This window comes from Cebus imitator, unplaced genomic scaffold (genome assembly GCF_001604975.1).
Source record: "Cebus imitator isolate Cc_AM_T3 unplaced genomic scaffold, Cebus_imitator-1.0 Scaffold533, whole genome shotgun sequence".
In the NCBI taxonomy this organism is placed as follows: Eukaryota; Metazoa; Chordata; class Mammalia; order Primates; family Cebidae; genus Cebus; species Cebus imitator.
In genome coordinates this window covers 1,222,027-1,241,659 of record NW_016107848.1, presented here as the reverse complement: position 1 = coordinate 1,241,659, position 19,633 = coordinate 1,222,027, and the positions used below count along the sequence as shown (strand labels likewise).

Genomic DNA, 19,633 nt, shown 5'->3' with positions numbered 1-19,633 from the left:
AGGAAAGTTAGCATTGCTTGAACACCTGCAATGCATCAGAGAATGTCTTGGACTCTTTCTTTGTATGGTATTTTTCTTAAGCCTTATGCCACCACCTTGCAAGAGATGCAATAGTGTTCCCATTTTACATATGAGAAAACCAAGGATCCTAGAGGCAAAGGAAGTCACCTATACTCACATAACTGAGTATCACTGCTGAATTTGGGGCTCAGAGCTCATTTCCAGGGGAAGGTTCTTTCCATTATACCTCATTGTACCAAAAATTTGTGGAGAATATGCATTTGTGCGAAGGAGCCTCCTCAATGTGTCATTCTGATATTTGGCCAGCAGTTTTACATATTTATAATGGAAGAGCCTAGCATCTGCCCAAGACCCAAATTTTAATCTTGTCATTTCACTAACCCAATCATGGACTGCTGTGTTGTTTGTCAAGTGGCGCTAAACCAAAGCTGAAAGCCTGTTTTAATGAAAGTGTGATCATAGTGCTTTTTAAAAATTAAATATATGCAACCAATCTAATCACCTAAATTTATGTTGCTTGCTGTCAAATTTGGCAAGGAATTTGGCTGAGTAGAAGAGATAAATTTTGTGGCAGAGGATTTTTCCCCCTTCCCTTTTTAATGTAAGCTATGGCAGCATTAATTAAATGGGGGAGTTTAATAGTCAGATTTTACCTTCTGCAAAAATATTTTGTGAATCATAAATTTCTCCTGCATTGTTTGGTGCTGCTGGCCTGGAAGAAAGATTTGGCAGCATGTTCTAGGACAGATGACACCGAGTGATTAGCAAGCTGACTTCAGCTGCTGGCAGCCGGGTACTAAAAGAACATGCTAATGTCCTCCATTTTGACATGCCGGCTGGACTTTTTTTTTTTTTTCTGAGGAGCTGGCGCTATTTATGATTCCATTTTTATCTCTTAAATGCCATGACAGATGGCAGCTTCTTCAGCCAACTCTATTGCCAGGCAATGCAGAAAGCTTGAAAGCACCGTGGTAATGGTGAAATCAGACCAGGCAGGCACCCCAGACAAATCTGAGAGCCATTCCCCAAATTTCATGAGAACGGTGGTCATCTTGGCTGCATCTCTTCTTAGGGGGATGTATTAAGGGAAATTAAACAAAATGGACCCACAGAAGGAGCTGCTACCGCCAACTTCTTCACCTCAGAATGGATACCAACATAGCAATGACTTCATGATTTTAAACCTGGAGAATGTATCTGGAGGATTTGGGGGAGGGGGTATTTGGAAGAGCTCCTGATCGGTCAGCTTTTGCAGACGTGAACAGCACTGACCTTGTTTCACTTGTTCTGCTAGCTTTATTTCGACTGGGAACCTAACCATAACCATTCACTCTGTCTCTCTCTGATAATGCCTCTCTGCCTGTGAGTAGTTTGCACTGTTACTTGTGAAAATGGAATGATGTATTTGATCCAGTCATGTTTAGAAATACATCCTTTTCACCCCTGGCTTATTAGCTTTAGGTCAGCACAGACAGCTGCCTCGGTGTCCCAGATGGGAGCAGTGGCCTCAGAAAACATATTTCTTACTCTTCTGTGGTCTGTGGCCTGCATGCCCTCACTCCCATCTGTCTGATGGCAGGCTGCGTGTTTCCAATGTGGGCAGATCGCCATCATCTGGCAGGGAGGGGTTTGAGATGGACAGCCCGGATCATAAGACAACTTTAGTGACCTCACAAAGGTCATGCACGCATCGAGTAGATGTGGCCATCCTAAGATGAGCTTTGAGGACCCTGTCAGGCATTTTTGCAATTCAGTCACCAGAGAGGAAAGTCAGAATTCGATATTCAAGATGGCCACCTCTGATGGAGTCCCTGGCACTCACTCGAGCTCGCGTTTAACTTTGTTGCTCTTGTTCCCATCTCTCCCCTGTTTTCTTCTTCCTTTTCGGCTATTGACATACTTTTAATAGTGCACAATGTCTATAGCTCTGCAATTAACGCTAATGCTAAAAATACACGTCCTTTGGCTTACATTTGCACTAACGTACCAATGGCTGGTTTAACACTCTCCACAGAGCACATTTGATACAGGGATCTGGTAAGGAATAGAGAGCCAGTTTATTTGTGAAACAGGGTAGAATGAGAGGTGTGAAACATATTTCTGGAGGGGGAAAATGGGAAAAAGGGAACTTGGAGGCACTGAAGGAGCACCTAGCCCCCTACTTATTTTATCATGGATCAGATGATAGGATCTAAAGGGAATATGAAAAAGTAACAGAAAAACAATAGAATAAAGGTGTAATTCTGTGAAAGGCTCTGCCTGAGAAATAAAGCATAATTTTATACCTAAAATGTATACCAATGGACTTTTGAAACTGTGGAGGTGACTAAGTAAAAAGTTTGAAGAACAGACATATTTTTCTAGGTTCCTTTTTTTCTTTTTCCTTTTTTCTTTTTTTAAGATGGGGTTTTGCCATGTTGCCCAGGCTGGTCTCAAACTCCTGAGCTTGAGTGTTTCACACACCCCAGCCTCCCAGAGTGTCAGGACTACAGACGTGAGTCACTGCGCCTGATCTCTTTTTCTTTTCTCTTGCTTGCTTTCTTTTCTTAGTTTCTTTCTTTCTTTCTTTCTTTCTCCTTCCTTCCTTTTTTTTTTTCCAGGATCTCTCTCTGTGTTGCCCAGGCTGGAGTGCAGTAGCACATTCATGGCTCACTGTAGCCTCGACCTCCCAGGATCAAGTGACCCTCCCACCTCAGCCTCCCTAGTAGCTGGGGCTACAGGCATGCACCATCACACCCAGCTAAATTTTGTGGTTTTTTTTTTTTTATAGAGAGAGGGTTTTGCCATGTTACCCAGGCTGGTCTTGAACTCCTGGACTCAAGCCATCTGCCCGCCTCAGGCTGCCAAGGTGCTGGGTTTATAGGCGTGAGCCACTGCACCGGCCTCTTTTTTAAATAAATAATTGATTTTATAAACACCTCATGGGCCAGTGATGAAATTGCCCAATTTGCTAAAAATATACTTATCAAAGGTTTGGTTTTATCAAAGAAAAACTGACTGGTTTATTTTAAGGAAACTATGTGATTTTGCTCAATCTGTAATTCTAAAGGTAGTTGAATACCTTTAGTCAAACTGTGAAAAATAATGCTGTGGGAGAAATAAATCAGGTTTCATTCTTTACAAGTCTAGCTGTGTGAAATGCCAAAATTTATTTGTTGTATTTCACTTGGCAATTTTAACTTTTTGGACATAGATTTCTTTTTCTTTGTATCACATCAGACATATTTTCCTTGTTGGCAGTCTTATTAACTAGATAATTAGAAAACTAGAAAACTTCAGCCTAGCCTTCAAAGCAAAATCAGTACTTAGCCAAACTCATCTCTTTTTGCTTTTTGTCTAACTGCCCTCCCGAGTCTGGGGTCTCAGGCAGGATGGTTGACTCGTTGCTCTCACACTACCTAATTGTAGGTCTCTTTATGCTCGAAAGGATCAATGCTGAAACCCTGAAGGACAAGACATCTTTCACAAAGGATAAAGAGATTGTTAGTCAAATCTGCCAGATATGTAAAATAATTACAAACTCCATACCTTCTCTAGTTAAAAAAGAACCTCCAAAGAAAATATATAATTTATATATGTACATAAAATTTATATCTAAAAATGTTATATATAATTGATATATCCTACAAAAACATTATTTTTAGAGATTTTTGTATCAGTGGAATAGAAGAGTATATCCTCCATGAATATTTCCAGCAACTATGGTACATGGAGAAAAGCTAGTAAGATACAGCTCTGTGATTATTTCTAAGTACATTTCTTTGGTGTCTAGTGAATTTGTCAGTCCCATTTGGTAGTAATGATTTCCTAACTTTTTGGAGTTTTAATATTGTGCCTTGTTTGCATAATTTCATGATACTCTTCATTCTTATTGAAATAAAAATTACGTATTGAAATGCTACAAAGATCATTTAAATCAGTGTTATTGTGAAATTGGCTTAAGTAGGTAGAATGTGATTTCATGATCAATGTAATCAGAAGCATAGTATACTATCACAAAACTAAGATTGTAAGAAAGATTTTGCTTATCTCAGATGTGTATCATTTCAGCTTTCCTTTTATAGTTTTGCAATGGTGTTCAGGCATCACAATTTTTTGGTGGTGGATTGCTAAACCAGCATTTATTTTAAACTCTGCAAGAGTAGAGGATGCAGGAATCAAAAGAACTGTGTTCTAGTCTCAGCTTCACCTGCCTTATGATCTTCCACCAACTTACTGAACCTTTCTTTGAAGCAGGGAAATAATCCTTATGTAGCGTAACTATCACCTATCTTCTAGGGAACAAATGCAGAAGCTAATGTAAACTGTAAGAGATTAGGGCCTCCCATAAAATTTTAGAGTTGGTTGGTACTTTATTATCTTCTGGTTCATCTGCTTCATTTTTTCAGAGCAGTGAAAATGAGGCCTGGAGGGGAAGATGAGTTAGGTGAGATTACATGTCTGAGAAATGTGATCTGCTGTTAGCTAAATTCAACCCATTCAGCACTTTATTGTATTGGCCTCCCAGTTATCAGACTTAGAACTTCAGTTTATTATACTCCCATGAAAAAAATACAATTGAGAAGTTATAAATAAATAAAGAGGGTATACTCTTCACATTCATATGATGAGTCTCATTGGATATGAAATTTTTATTTGGGTCAAGGAACCACATTAAGCACTCATGAGCCTGAGGAATATGATTGTCAGAATTTGCCTGTTCCATCACATAGGTCTGTCATTAGTGTTATTGGGAAAATAGTCTTGGGTGTAGAATGGTCCATTTATGTGTTACTCCAGTGACTGGTTTAATGATAGGTGTTCTTCTGCAAGATCTGCCCTTGATTTTTCATTTGAGTCACAACACGACATATCCTTTAGTAAAGGTGTGTATTATCATTTCATTCCAGTAGATGGTGACACAAGAATCCATGCTGAAGGCTACCTTGCCTCTCTTTGCCAGATTCATCATCAGCAATGGACTGTGGACCGAGCATGGGGTGTTTGAGATCACACTGGAGACTGTGGACAGAGCCCTGCCCGTGGTAACCAGGAACAAGGGGTTGAGACTGGTCCAAGGGGCTGTGGGCCTGCTTTCCCCTGACCTCCTTCAGCTGACTGACCCTGACACACCTGCAGAGAACCTCACCTTCCTCTTGGTTCAGCTTCCCCAGCATGGCCAGCTCTACCTGTGGGGGACAGGGCTGCTTCAACACAATTTCACCCAGCAGGATGTGGACAGCAGGAATGTGGCCTATCGGCACTCAGGAGGGGACTCACAGACTGACTGCTTTACTTTCATGGCCACAGACAGGACAAACCAAGGCTTTGTTGTGAATGGGAGAATGTGGGAAGAACCTGTTTTATTCGCCATTCAGGTATGTATGAAAAACACAGTTCATTTGCCAGAGATGTGAAAACACTGACATCGAGAACTATTTTATTTGTTTATTTATTTTTTGAGACAGAGTCTTGCTCTGTCACCCAGGCTGGAGTGCAGGAGTGTGATCTCGGCTCACTGCAACCTCCCCCTCCTGGGCTCAGCAATTCTCCTGCCTCAGCCTCCCGAGTAGCTAGGACTATAGTCATGCACCACCGTGCTCAGCCAACTTTTTTGTATTTTTAATAGAGATGAGGTTTCACCATGTTGGTCAGGCTGGTCTTGAACTCCTGACCTCAAATAATCCACCTGCCTCGGCCTCCCAAAGTGCTGAGATTACAGATGGGAACTACCGTGCCTGGCCAAGAACTATTTTTTTTTTAATTTCCTTTCTTCTTTCATTCAAATACAGATTGTGTATCTACAGCACACACAGAATATTAATATGAATGAAAGAGCTGTGGTGCCCACATTTGTGCTAATAACTGACTGTGAGTGTTGATGGTTAGCATGGAAAGGAGCAAAAGCCATGGGCTTTGGAGTCAGACCCAGGTTTGATTTTCTGCTTTGCAATGCGTTAGCTGTGTGACCTTAAAGAGTTCTTTAACTCTTCTGAATCTACTTTCCCTTCTTTGAAAAACATGCCTACAGCATTGTGGTGAGAATTCAACAGGATTATGTATCCAAAGCAGTAGCATATGGCCTGAAACATATTTGATGTTGAAACTTACGAGGCAGCATCTTTACACTATTACACATGTAATAATGATGAGGGTATTAATCGCAGCACTTGCATCTTCTTTAGTGTTAACTGCAGGCTAGACCCACTCCACATAAATCTCATTTGATTCTCATAAAATTCCTATGAAGCAAGTTTTATTATTGACGTTTTATAGATGAGGGTACAAGTTCAGGAGTTGAATAATTTGATCAAATACACACAAAGATCTCAAGTCTTTCTGATCCCAAATTCTATGTCCTTTCTATGGCACTACACTGCCACATTTGTTGACTATTACAAGGATTCCTGGAGGGCATAATGTGTTTTTCTTTTTTAAGTCAAAACACATCAAGTATATTCTGGCTCTCAAACCCTTGAATCGACTTTCCTTGGAAGTAATTCACCCTCTTCTACACACTCTCACCAAACACAAAATAGATAAAATTTGTCTTACTTTAGAATACTTTCTGACTAGTAATATAGTTACATTTTCCCTTGCTGAGATAAAGAAAGAGATAGAGAGAGAGAGAGAGAGAGAGAGATTTATTTTAGGGAATTGACTCATTGGCTCATGTGATTGCAGGGCTTGACATGTCTAAAATACACAGGGCAGGTTGGCAGGCTACAAATTTTAGCAGGAGTTAATGTTGCAATCTTTAGCCCAAAGGCAGTCTGGAGGCAATGTTCCTTCCTTTTTGGGGGACCTCAATCTTTTCTCCTAAGGCCTACAATTGATTGGTTGAAGCCCACTTGCATTATGGAGGATAATCTCTTTAACTAAAAATGTACTGATGTAAATGTTAATTCCATCTAAAACACACCGTGGGAAGTTGATACATAAAATGAAGCCTCCCAGACTCTGTGTATGGGACAAGTCTTCAGAGCATAGAGTGGGCGCTGGATGAGTCCTTGGCAGTTGGGTGATCTAGAAAATATGATGAAATGATGCGGCGCTGGGAGAAGAAAGAAGATATTGACATCATGGATACAGTGTGTAAGAAGCACTTTGTATTAAAATTATTACTTTTATTTTTATCGTATGTTTCAATTGATCTTAGTCCCATTCCACTCTTCAGTCTGTTAGTGTCTTTTTTTGATTCCTGACTCCTCACCCTGGGTTGAGACATGTCTCTGTACTGTCCAGCCAGGGATACTTTTCTGGGTCTCTTTGGCTGCAAATTTATACGAATTCTAAATTCTGAGTGCAGATGTCAGAGTTCCTTCCTACACTCCAAAGCACAGATGGAAAAGAGGGTGGAGATTGGAGAACTTAAATTAGGTATCTCCCAACACTAACACTCATCTTAATAAGAGAGTTATCTATTGCAAGTTGTGGAATTTACTGATAGAAAAATGTTGGACTTATATTGTAAAGCTTTTTTGTCAAAAATATGAGGTTTTCATTGCAAAACAAAACAAAACAAGACAAAAACATTATTTGTAAAAATTCCACAAGGTAAACTTCAAACTTTCTCCCATAATTCTCCAGAACCCTCAGTCTCTTTTAGCAGAGAAATCAAGAGGCTTTAAAAAGTGATTGATCCCACCAGCAGTGTAGGAGAGATGACGCCATCAGTGTCTTGCCTTCTAGAGAGTTTTCTGCCTAGACAATATGGATGTTGACCTCTTCTGGTGGTACCTGAGTATTTGAGGGCAAAACTACTGCAAAACACTGGTGTATTTGACTGACACCAGCAGGCACAACCTGACATTCATTTTGTAGGAAGTCTTTTATGTCTGATCAAGATTATCGCAACTGATGCAACTTGTACTTCTTCTTTAAAGAGTTCAGGTGAGGGAGAAAAAACTCACGTTATGCTTTCTATACATTTTCAGTAAGTCCGAAACAAGTTTTCAGAGGATAGAGGTTTCTTAAAAAAAAAACAAAAAAAAAAAAACCTTGCAATCCAATATTTTAAAATGCTTCTGGTATACTGAGCCAGAAGATCTACTTTTGACGAAGCTAGAAGTTGAATAAGACCTAGGGTATATTTTAATGTGACCAGAGACACGACAAGGAACCTTGTTGCTAGAGCTTAGATGTTAGCTATTTTAAAAACACGTGATCGCAACAGGCATTTCTTACTTTTGTAACACTTTCATTTTTAAGGAATTATAACATTCATAACCAAAATAAAACAACCATCCTACATTCAGCTATTTATTTAATGTCAACTTTGTGTATTTCTTACATAGCTTGGAAGTACTTTAATTTTCCTCTTCTTCCACTGACCATCTCTCCTACTGGCCACATGGTTGTGGGAACTTCTTCCCTCATGGGCCACGATGACAGCTTGACACCCAACCTCACTGCTCTGCAAGATGCTGCCCATAATCTTCAGGAGAGGAAAATAATGTGACTTTTGAAAATGTCTGTTGCTTTTTCAGTTTATAAAATAACTATGTATTGTAAATAATTTATAAACCATAAGAAAAAAAATTCTTCACAACCATAACACTCAAAGATAACTATTGATGGTGACTTTCTTCCATTCTTTTATTTTGTTCAATTAAAAATGGGATGATATTATTTATACTATTATGCATATTGACTGTTTCCATCTTCATGTATTCTGAACATTTCCTTATGTCATTAACTATTCCTGATAGTACTTGATAACTAGTCATATTCCTGATAACATGATTTTTAAAGGCTGCATGGAATAACTGTATCATAATACACAAAAATCTACTTGGTCTTACCATTGACATGAATTTTTTACTTTGCTAGGGTAAACTAAGATTTACAGTAGTATCATTTTGTGGTAAATGAAGTAAAGAACTGAGAGATTAGGAGTGAGGCAAATGAAGATTCTTGTACCTGTTTGCTAGTATCAGCAGTGAATCTGTTCTAATCCATCCAAACCTGTTCTATCCTTAACCTACAACAGTCCTCTTGCAAATGCAAGGTGGGCTGAGCTCCATACAGATTGAATGAGGTCCTTTGCTATGTTTGAACCTACATTTCTGTTCTCACTTATGAGTTATTGTTCATCACCATCTTCACAAATCGAGTCCACCTGTTCAGGTACCTGGCTCTCATCCTCAGTGAAACAAATATGCAAATTATCTAGAAATAATCACCTTTTACTTTTTCCTTACTGAGGTATCTCCATTTTTATTCAGCATTTTTCCCAGTTGAAAAAAAGAATTGCCCCCCAAAAATGCTATATATTTGTAAACCCTTACAATTTTGTGTCTATAAATCACTAAACTCCAGGAAAATGGGAGCAGTTCTTCTGTGGAGTTAACAGGAAGTCTGCTCTAGAATTCTTGGGTTAATTTTAGTGTATTCATTTAATAGATATTCCCTGGGCTTCTGTTATGGTTCAGGCACTGTACCAAGTGCAGGGAATCTACAGGGGTAAAAGACCTGATGCCTGCCTTGTCGAAACGTGTATCCTAAGTGGGAGTCAGGCAGTAGGCACATTGATAAAGTGGGATCAAGGTTTACCGTGGAAAGTTGGCCTCTGTTCCAAGCACTGTGATAGTTGCTGAGGCTCTTGTGAACAGGACAGTCTTTAGCAGGAATCTGCTAATGAAGAGTATAAAGAATCTGAAATGTGGGACTGTGTGTCACTGTTGAACCAATAAAGCTCAACGTTGCATGGGGGTGAGGGGCCTCTGGATAACATTGAATGTCATCGTTGATGATCCAGGTGGACCAGTTGGACAAAACAGCTCCCCGTATCACACTCTTGCATTCCCCTTCTCAAGTGGGGCTCCTGAAAAATGGCTGCTATGGGATTTACATCACTTCCCGCGTGCTGAAGGCATCAGACCCTGACACTGAGGACGATCAGATCATCTTTAAAATTTTACAAGGTCCAAAACATGGACATCTGGAGAACACAACAACAGGTACTGGCTTCCTTAATCCTTATAATTGCTCATTTTAAAATACCCAGTGGCTGGCAGGACTGGAGAGTAATTTAATTAAGTGCAGGCCCATTTGGTAAACACTCCCCAGGGCTTACTGATAGTTGCAGTTTATAAATCAATATTGGTCCTAAAGAGGGTTTGAGTCTGAGCCTTCCTAAACGTATCCTGACTGGAAGAAACAAATACTGATATACAACTGTTGATTATTTATAATTTTTTCTCAACAGCTGATTATAATATATTCAGAGGAACACAGTGTCAGGACCAAATGTCATATTTGTGATAAATTTTTTCTGTCATGAATTCTAAATGATTCTAAATGATGTCAGATCATTTTTTTAAGTTCTTGATTTTTTTCCTAATGGCTTCTCTGGATTGTATATTATTTCTACTTTCTGAGCACAATGATTATAATACATCGTTAAACAGGATGGCAGAGAATTATATATTTTTATTACTGTATCTTCCTACTCCCCTTCTCTTTATTTTTGTATGTTCTTTAAGGCAAATATTTCTGAGGCAGTCAATTTAATGCCTAATTTAAGCTCATTGCATTTGAGTTTTAAGATAGTTACAGTAATGTTAATTTCTTTTTTAAAATGCACATTAGCTGCTTTTAAAGCTGTATTTAAAATAAAATGGCTGTACAATTTTATTAGCTCTTATTTAATGTTTTGATTACCCATTATATTCCTTTATTTGTTTTTTGTAGGTGAATTTATCCATGAGAAATTTAGCCAAAAGGACTTAAACAGTAAGACCATTCTTTACATCATAAACCCATCTTTGGAAGTAAATTCAGATACCATGGAATTTCAAATCATGGATCCCACAGGGAACTCGGCCACTCCTCAAATGTAAATTCTCTTGCTTATTCAGTAGTCCTATGTGTTACTTCCAGAATGTATCTGAATATTAGGAAAGGGAAATGTTCTTTTTAAAACAGAACCTAAGAAGATAAATTAATAGACCATTTCACAAGCTCATAGAATTTATTCGGAGAAGGAATTTTTAAAAATTACTGCTTTATAATAGGAAAGCCAATAGCTTTACAGAGTACAGAAACATTAAAAAGCTAAGTTGACGTTCACATTATGCATGTCAGTGTTTACACTTTTATACGCAGGGAGGTTTCTGTCTTAACAATTCATTAGCATCCGACACTGAGTTTGCAGGTTTATGTACAATTGTGCAGCAAGAGGTCACTCTAGGACCATGTTAGTAACAATAGCCTTCTAAAATATCTGCTGTCGAGAGGAATGAGATAGTCAAGCAGAGTTAGCCAAACACCTTCTGTTTCTCTAAGAAGAAGATTACACTTACTTGACAGTACGTTTATAAGGTAATAAACTTATCCTAGGTAAGATGAAGATACTATAAAGAGGAAAATAGATTTTGGAAGGTGTGTAAGGGTTTGACCCTCAAAATAGCAAGAGTAACAAATCTTGAAAATTAACAAGATTAAAAGACTGTAGCAATTTTACTGACTAGGAACCTGTTCTAGACTTTTCTTGAATGTAGAACTTGAATAGCTTACCAGCTAACAGATGGTCATAGAAAGTTCTGTCAGAGTGCAGTTCTTCTGGTACTGCGCTGTTTTTTCATTGCTTTTGTTTTTGATGCTTTTCCCAGACACCTCAAAGACAAGTTGTATACTTATCCTTGTGTTAGTAGTCACCATATCCAAGGCATACTAAGCACCATAAGTGATACAGCCCTGTTATGGTCCTTTTATGATGGTGTATAGATGAAGGAAAGAAAGCTGAGAAACTCTTCTGCAGTCTTCAGAATTCTTGCTTTTTCTTTCTGATCCTGAATTGTAGTTCCAAAAACTGACCAGCAGAGGACACTGTAGTCATTGTCAGGAAAAAGCTAGCATCCTTTTCTTAGCAAAACGCATTCCCAGGGTCCCAGTCCGTTACCTGATAAAATGTAGAGCCTGGCCCAGATTTATTAACTCCACAGACTTTTATCAAGTGGCTACTATATGTCAGGTGCACAGTACTAGAAGCTGGGGAATAGGTGAGAACAAAGTAGGCCCTGGCCCCTGATAATACAATGTAATCTTGAGATTATAAAACGTAAAACAGATTACCTTCCCCCATTAAACCATCTCTGCCTAAGAGAAATAAATCTTCAGGGTCACAATCTTTATAGAAAAATATGTCAACTACTTGCAAGGTCAGACAAGTATCTCCCAATTCTCAAGAAAATGTAAAAAAAAAAAATACCTGCTTCAAAAAAATTAGTAAGTGGACATCACTTTTTTGACAAATTTATAGATGAGAAAACTGAGAGCAGAGCTAAAAAGTGACTTTTCTAAGGTGGATGCAGCTAATTAGTGAAGGAGCTGGGCTTCCGGCCCAAGGAAACGTAGCTTAAGAGTGCGTGGTTTTTCTCAGTGCAGTAAGGAACTTCTTGCCCCTTTTAAGGACCATGCCCATCTGGCCTGAAGGGAAGGGAACAGCAGGCTTGTCTTTCAGCCACCCAAGCAAGAAAGAAGGAATACTTACTCATCTAGGGCCTGGGGTTCTGTTGTTGTTTTTGAGACGGAGTCTTGCTCTGTCACCAGCCTGGAGGGCAGTGGCACGATCTTGACTCACTGCAACCTCCACCTCCCGAGTTCAAGTGATTCTCCTGCCTCAGCCTCCTGAGTAACTGGGATTACAGGCACCTGTCACCATGCCTGGCTAATTTTTGTATATTTAGTAGAGCCGGGTTTTGACCATGTTAGCCAGAATGGTCTTGATCTCTTGACTTTGTGATCCGCCCGCCTCAGCCTCCCAAAGTGCTGGGATTACAGGCTTGAGCCACCGCGCCTGGCCGTGTTTTCTAAATGTAAATTATTGATCTCTATATCAGTGTGAACTTTATATCTGAGACATTAGAATTTATGCTATAGATTATAAACCACTAAATTTGGAGCTAGAGGACAAGGTTTGAGCTTTGGCTCTGCCCTTCATCTAGTGACTGTTCAAGCCTTAGTTATATCTTCTGTGAAATGGGGAAGATACTACAATTTGTTTAGAGAAACAAATGAAAAGTATAATGTATATGAAGGCATCCTGTGTATTTAAGTCCTTAACAAATGTAATTTGTGGTGGTGACTGCTACTATAGTTAATTCATGTAGGAACAGCAATGACTGAAGAAGTATCCTGGAAACATTTGGTGGATTAGAAAGCCTGCCTCTAATTAGAAATTGATCCTGGAATGAATCACAAAGTGAACAATCAATATGCATATTAATCAACCAGCTAAATGCTGTAGAATTTTGTATTGTTCTTTGGCTTAGACAGGATTAATGGATTAATATTCTTCATATTTGAAGGGGTAAAACCTCTGTGATAAAGCTAAAGGGACTGCGGGGTGCCATCTAGAACAGAAATAGGCCTGTTTTGGAGCATGGGAGGGACCCATGTTCAGTGGGAAATTCAGCATCTTGACTACTGGTCAGTTTTGGCTATTGCAGGATTCCTGTGGAGTAGCATTCCTGAAGGATGAGTAGATGCTCCACTGTAAAAAGTGTCAGGAAATGCTTTCATCAAGTTTTTGGCAGCGAGCTAGCTTGAATGCTTGTTTAACTGCATCACAGCCTAGAATCATTGAGGTGTGCATGTGGATTGGGAGTCTCTCAGAGATGGAGCCTCGGCAGCAAGACTCAACCCAACTGGGCTATAGAATCGCCTCTCTCTACCCACCACAACACTCACATGCAGAATAGCTCAGGGAACAAGTTTTTCATGGAATACATCTGGGAGTCACTTTATTGTCAATAGAAATTATTTTATAATGCCAATATCCATGGGAATTTGCTTAAAGATTTAGATTTTGCTAAGTGCCTAAATTTCAGGCACTGTACTAGGTGTTTTCATGAGTTGCCTAATTTTATCTGCAAAACACAATCCTCTGAGGATAAGGAAATCAGGCTCAAGGCGTTCAAGTAATTATCCTGAAGTCACTGGAGCATGAAACCTGACCTCCAGACCTAAGTGAGTGTTCATCTTATTGCTCACACCTTGGCTACACCCCTCACAGGCTCGTGACTGTTTTCTAGTCCGAGTTGAATCTCCAAGATGATCTGTAGAAGTCCCAAACTAACTTATGCAGGACCCACATCATTCATCAAAAGCACCTTTGTGGACCACGGAATGTGGCCAACTTCTGACCAAGATGGTTTTTCTAATACAGCTTCCTCGTAGACCTCTTTCTTGTGTCCACTGGAGAAAAGTGAACTTCAAAAGCAAAATTGAATGTGGAAGTCCTTGCTAACTCAGTGGCTTCTCTCCAGTTCAGCACTCTGAATCTTCCCCTCTCTCTGGAACCCACATTCTAATGGTTCTATCATCCATTTTTGGCTTCAAAGAGAAGGCACAGAATAATAAAAGGAATTTCCATCAGGCAAACTTTGCAATGTTTAGCAGCTTTTCTGAAACATCTGGTAAGGAAAGAGGTTGAAACTGTTGGCTAATACCTGTACATTACCTGCAAGCCAGGAGTTAAGGTTTTATCTTCAGATTAGATCTTAGGAAAGCACAGAGGAAGGGCAGGAAAATAGCACTTATTAAGCACCCACTGTGTACAGGTGCTTTATACATACTAACTAATTTTGATTTTAATCACTTGACATGAGTGTAATTTTCCTCATTTTTAAGATAATGAAAACCAAGGCCCAGAGAGACTGAGTAACTGACCGTAATCACACAGTAATCAGTGGTTACGAGGTGTGCTTGATTCCAGAGCACTTGTTTTGGGTACTCACTGTGCTGCCTCTTGGCTAAACACTATTTCCCCATTATCGAGAGAAAAGGAGAAAAATGAAAACACAGGTGTGCATAGCATTCGATTACGGAGTCTAATAGCATCATCTTTGAATTGATAAGTCTTAGATTGAATACTTGAAAAAACGTTTTTTTAACATTTCTAGGAATTCTTGTCATATGCTACTTGATTATAAATGAAGATATATAGATAGCAATTTAATCACAATTTTAGCTTCTATAAACCTTTTTCTGAGAAGCTCAAAATACTTAATGAGAATTCCTGAAGGCTCACTTAACCCCTTTGAAGTACAGACTCATCATTATTACATTTTTAATGTGTCATAATTACATTGTTATGGGAAGCAAGGAAACTGAGGCATAAAGAGTCTATGTTTCTTTTTCATAGATTCTTGTTAACCTGGATTCATGCCCCAATTCCCAAGCTACTGACTTAACTCCAGGTATTTCTTTCAGCTTATTGTTTCTTCATCAGCGAATCAAATAGCCAGAAAACAAAATATCAGAAAGAACATATTTATTACCCCAAAACAGGGTGTCTCAACCTTGGCACTATAGGCGTTTTGGGATGGATCGTTCTGTAGCACGGGAGTGTCCTGGGCACTGCGGAGCATGCAGCAGCACCCCAAGCCTCTCTCAGCGGACGGCCAGCACCACCCTCTTCCCAGTCGTGGCAGTTAATACCATCTCCAGATAATGCCAAATCTTAAGAACTACAGATATGCCTTAGAACATAGCATACATATATTTTAAGAAATTATGAATTATGTTAGAATGCTCATTTATCAATGCCATCTTTCTCTATATGCTAATAAAGCCTAACAAAAAGGATCCAGAGTAAGTCAGGGCTAGAGAGAACATGTGAGGATCTAGCCTAGCATTTTTTTCTAAGTGTGTGAAAGATGAGGTTAGTAAGGTTGGGGAGAAAAATATTTTTAATGGTTGTATTAGTCCATTTTCATGCTGCTAATAAAGATATACCTGAGACTGGGTAATTTATAAAGAAAAAGAGGTTTAGTGGACTCATAGTTGGGGAGGACTCACAATCATGGCAGAAGGCAAAAGGTACGTCTTACATGGTGGCAGGCAAGAGAGAATGAGAGAGCCAAGCGAAAAGGGAAACACCTTATAAAATCATCAGATCTCATGAGACTTATTCACGACCACGAAAACAGTATGGGGGAAATAGCCCCCATGATTCAGTTATCTCCCACCAGGTCCCTCCCACAACATGTGGGAATTATGGGAGCTACAACTCGGGATGAGGAGAATTCAAGATGTGGGGACACAACCAAACCATATCAATGGTCAACTTAGCTCAGGAAACAGTGGGATAAATAAGATTCATTCATTCAGTTAACAAACATTTATTGTGCACTCACCATGTTTTAGACACTCTGCAAGACACTTGTGTTATCACAGTGAACCAAACACCTGTGCTTCCTTGGAGCATATGCAGGATCTAAATCAATGATAGTATGCCTGCTGTACGTGGTACAAGCTTTGGAAAATGAAACACTTGATCATGATAAGGGGGATCAGAGGTGCTGTGTTTGGAAAAGAGATTGTAATTTTAAACTGGTGTTTAAACATTTCCTATACCTGACTGCTTAGAGCTGCTGAGTGACAGAGAGACCTGAAGCCTCACAAGTTCAAATCCAATTTTATTTCCACTGCTCTGTGCCATGTCTTCCAGATACAACAGTGGTTTTCACGGATCCGAATTTAGCTTCACATTGAACAAGCTTTTTCTTTCTTTTTTCTTTCTTTTTTTTGAGATGGAGTGTTGCTCTGCCACCCAGGCTGGAGTGCAGTGGTGTGATCTCGGCTCACTGCAACCTCTGCCTTCTGGTGAACCAGCTTTTTGTATTGTGACAAACCCCCTAAAATCACATATGGAGGAAGCCCTGAAGTGGGGGTGACTTTTCTCCCACTTGTCAAGGTCCAGAAAGCATTTGTCAAGGTCCAGAAACAGGTTTGGTTGTTGTGGCTAGAGGGAAGTGGTGCTCCTGCATCTAATGCAAGGCAGGCAGGGATCTACTGCGTCTACTGCGAGGTGGACAAGGATGCTGTTGAACATCTTTCCCACACAGGACAGCCTCCCACAGCAAAGAACTGTCTGCTCCAAAATGGGTGGGAAAGCCTAATTTAGAGGCTTAAGGAGTTTTATCCTCCTGCTAAATGACTTGAAGCTATTGCCATATAGGTTTCACATGAAGTATGTTCATGGCATTCAGTTCTGACCATAGAATGAGCCTCAATCAAAGGTGACAGGAAAATGGAAGCATTGTTAAAAAGGAAATATATGAATCAACTTTATCTGCATGATACCTACACATCAAGAACTTTATAGATTTCTCTCCTGGGCTCCTGCATCTGGACACCTACATGATGCCAGGCATATAGCTGTGTGGCTTCTTGCAGGGAAAAATCCCGAGTGATTGGCTACATATCTTATTTTTCTTCCAGGTGTTTGTGTACAATTTAAGCTCTCACAGTCTCAGCATAGAGAGATCTTCTCAAATACAGTACTGCAAAAAGCAAAAAAAAAAAAAAATCACATTCAAAACATGTTCAGTAGGTATGCAGGTGCTTTGCTAGATATTTTTCTTGAAAATATATAGCCTGGCTTAAATTTCATGGCTTTTCAATAGCTCTTTATTATTTGTAGGAATCGTTTTAAGAAAATAAAATAGAACATTATGTAATGACAACCTTGACCTATAAGCATTATGCAGCATACAAATGGTGCATCAGGGAAATGCATGCACGTTCCCAAACACTAAGACCCGTTATACCTTGAAGCTGAACAGCCCTCTGAATGGTTCCCTTCTGGATCTAGATCAGCAATCAAATTGCATTTAGCTTTAGGCCTTGAGGTCACCAGAATCTACAGAATGGCATTGATGGACTTTTGCTTGTCATGATTAGCATTAGCAATGGATGAATTCTCAGAAGAACTGGACATTGAAACTTGTTTGAACTCTATGATAGCTGAAATCCATGCAAATTTATTTGTTTCACGCTTTCCCACTGCCCTCCTTTCCTTCCCATTTTATCTTTCTCTCTTTTTTCCCCAATCTGTCTTGCTGACTTTTTTTTTTCCTTTCTCATTTACCTGGATCCTTTTGGGATTCTTTGCAACATATTTCTATTGGCATTTATGATTTCCTTTTTGTTATCTGTAATTCTTTAAACACACACCAATCCCTCCTCATCTGTGGGAGATACGTTCTAAGACCACGAGTAGATGTCTGAAAGTGCAGATAGTATTGAACCCTAGGCACGCTATGCTTTTTCCTATGCTTCACATACATTGCTATGATAAAGTTTAATGTACAAGCTAGGCAGTTAGAGATTAATCACAATAACTAATAATAAAATAGAACAACTAGCTTGGGATGCCAGCATCACTACTCTTGTAAAGTTCTGGATGTGTAGGTATCATGTATTTTACGATTATGTAAAATAAGAGTGACTTGAACACAGGCACTGTGATACTGTGGCAGTCAGTCTGATAACCAAGCCGGCTACGGAGTGACTAATGGGCAGGTAGCATCTACTGCGTGGATGTGCTGGACAAAGGGATGATTCTTGCCCAGGTGGAACAGCAGGGGATGATGTGAGATTTCATCACTCTACTCAGAACAGCATGAAGTTGAAAACGTATGAATTATTTTTTTCTGGGATTTTTCATTTAATATTTTCAGACCACGGTTGACTACAGTAACTGAAACCTTCAGAAAGCAAAACTGTGAATAAGAGGAATTACTATAATCATTTATTTCATGTTTCCTGATCTGTTTTATGCCAGATTTGAATTCAGTTGCATCAGAGACCTATGATGTTTCCAATATTTTTTAACATAAGGATCCTGTTTTCATGTTTAAAATTTTATTAATATGAAGTAGTAATAAGCTCAGTAATAATAAATTTCAAATCTGATTAAATAAACATGTATATTTATATAGATTCATGAACCCCTATAATAATTCCATGCTCTCACCCCACCCCTGCCCCCTAGCCCATGATACTCAGCTATGAACCTGTGCTATTGAGTGTTATCTAGCTGGTGAACTTAATCCATAGCATGTGATTTTGACAATAATCAGTGTGGGCACAGCGGTTATTTGAAGACAGATTTCTTCCCTAATATGAATGGCCCTAGGAAAGCCTGGAGAGTCTGTGAAATCCCTGCACTCATGTTCCATATGGCAGCATCCAGAATTTCAAGTTCCACCAAAAAAAAGAAAGAAATTGTAATACATAAACTTAAAAATTGAGAGGAAAGAGGCTGACTCTGATTAGAAGTTTGGGAAGTACATGTAAGGCAACCACTGAGGATTTTGTAAATCTAGAATAAAAGCGAAATGAATAAAACAAAAACAATGGAAGCACAGTTAACAATCATAGCGAAGGTTGCTTGTGTCTTTTATCTTGCTCTATAGTAGGGTTACAGATAGCAAAAAAAGGCCAGACCTCAAAAGCAAAAATGTTCCTGGGTAAAGATAAAACTGTATTGCTCTGCTTGAGCTCACACAGGAGTCACAAGGAACTTCAATTGGGAAGAGAAATGGTAGAGGGCGAATAAAAGATTTGGCAATGATTTATGCTTGCATTTCATCTCTGCTACCTATTAACTTTATCATGACTTTTTGCCTTTAAATTAGTTTGTTAACCTCTTTAAGGTTTGGTTTTTTGGTTTTGTTTTTGTTTTTGAAAAAAAAAAAGTTCCTCTCTCGATGAGGTTTAAAGAAGACAATTTCCACCAAATGTTGGACACACTAAATATATTGTAGAAGAAAAGACTATCCTCTATTTATCAGGTTTATTTAGTCGAATAGTCACATCAAAGCCTCATACCAGTATA

At 39.1% G+C, this 19,633-nt stretch overlaps 1 protein-coding gene across 10 annotated transcripts in view; it reads left to right on the top strand.

Annotated features, from left to right (window-relative positions):
- FREM1 (FRAS1 related extracellular matrix 1) overlaps window positions 1-19,633 on the top strand; it is a 162,134-nt gene that overhangs the window by 115,894 nt on the left and 26,607 nt on the right. For 4 of the 10 annotated variants that reach the window (XM_017514683.2, XM_017514684.2, XM_017514686.2 and 1 more), the window contains 3 exons: window positions 4,964-5,378; window positions 9,761-9,962; window positions 10,696-10,840. In XM_017514683.2, coding sequence (XP_017370172.1) covers window positions 4,964-5,378; window positions 9,761-9,962; window positions 10,696-10,840 — 762 coding nt within the window. Of the gene's footprint in view, window positions 1-4,910; window positions 5,379-9,760; window positions 9,963-10,695; window positions 10,841-19,633 lie in introns of those variants that run through there. The other 6 variants (XM_037733497.1, XM_017514688.2, XM_017514689.2 and 3 more) reach the window with 5 other exon arrangements.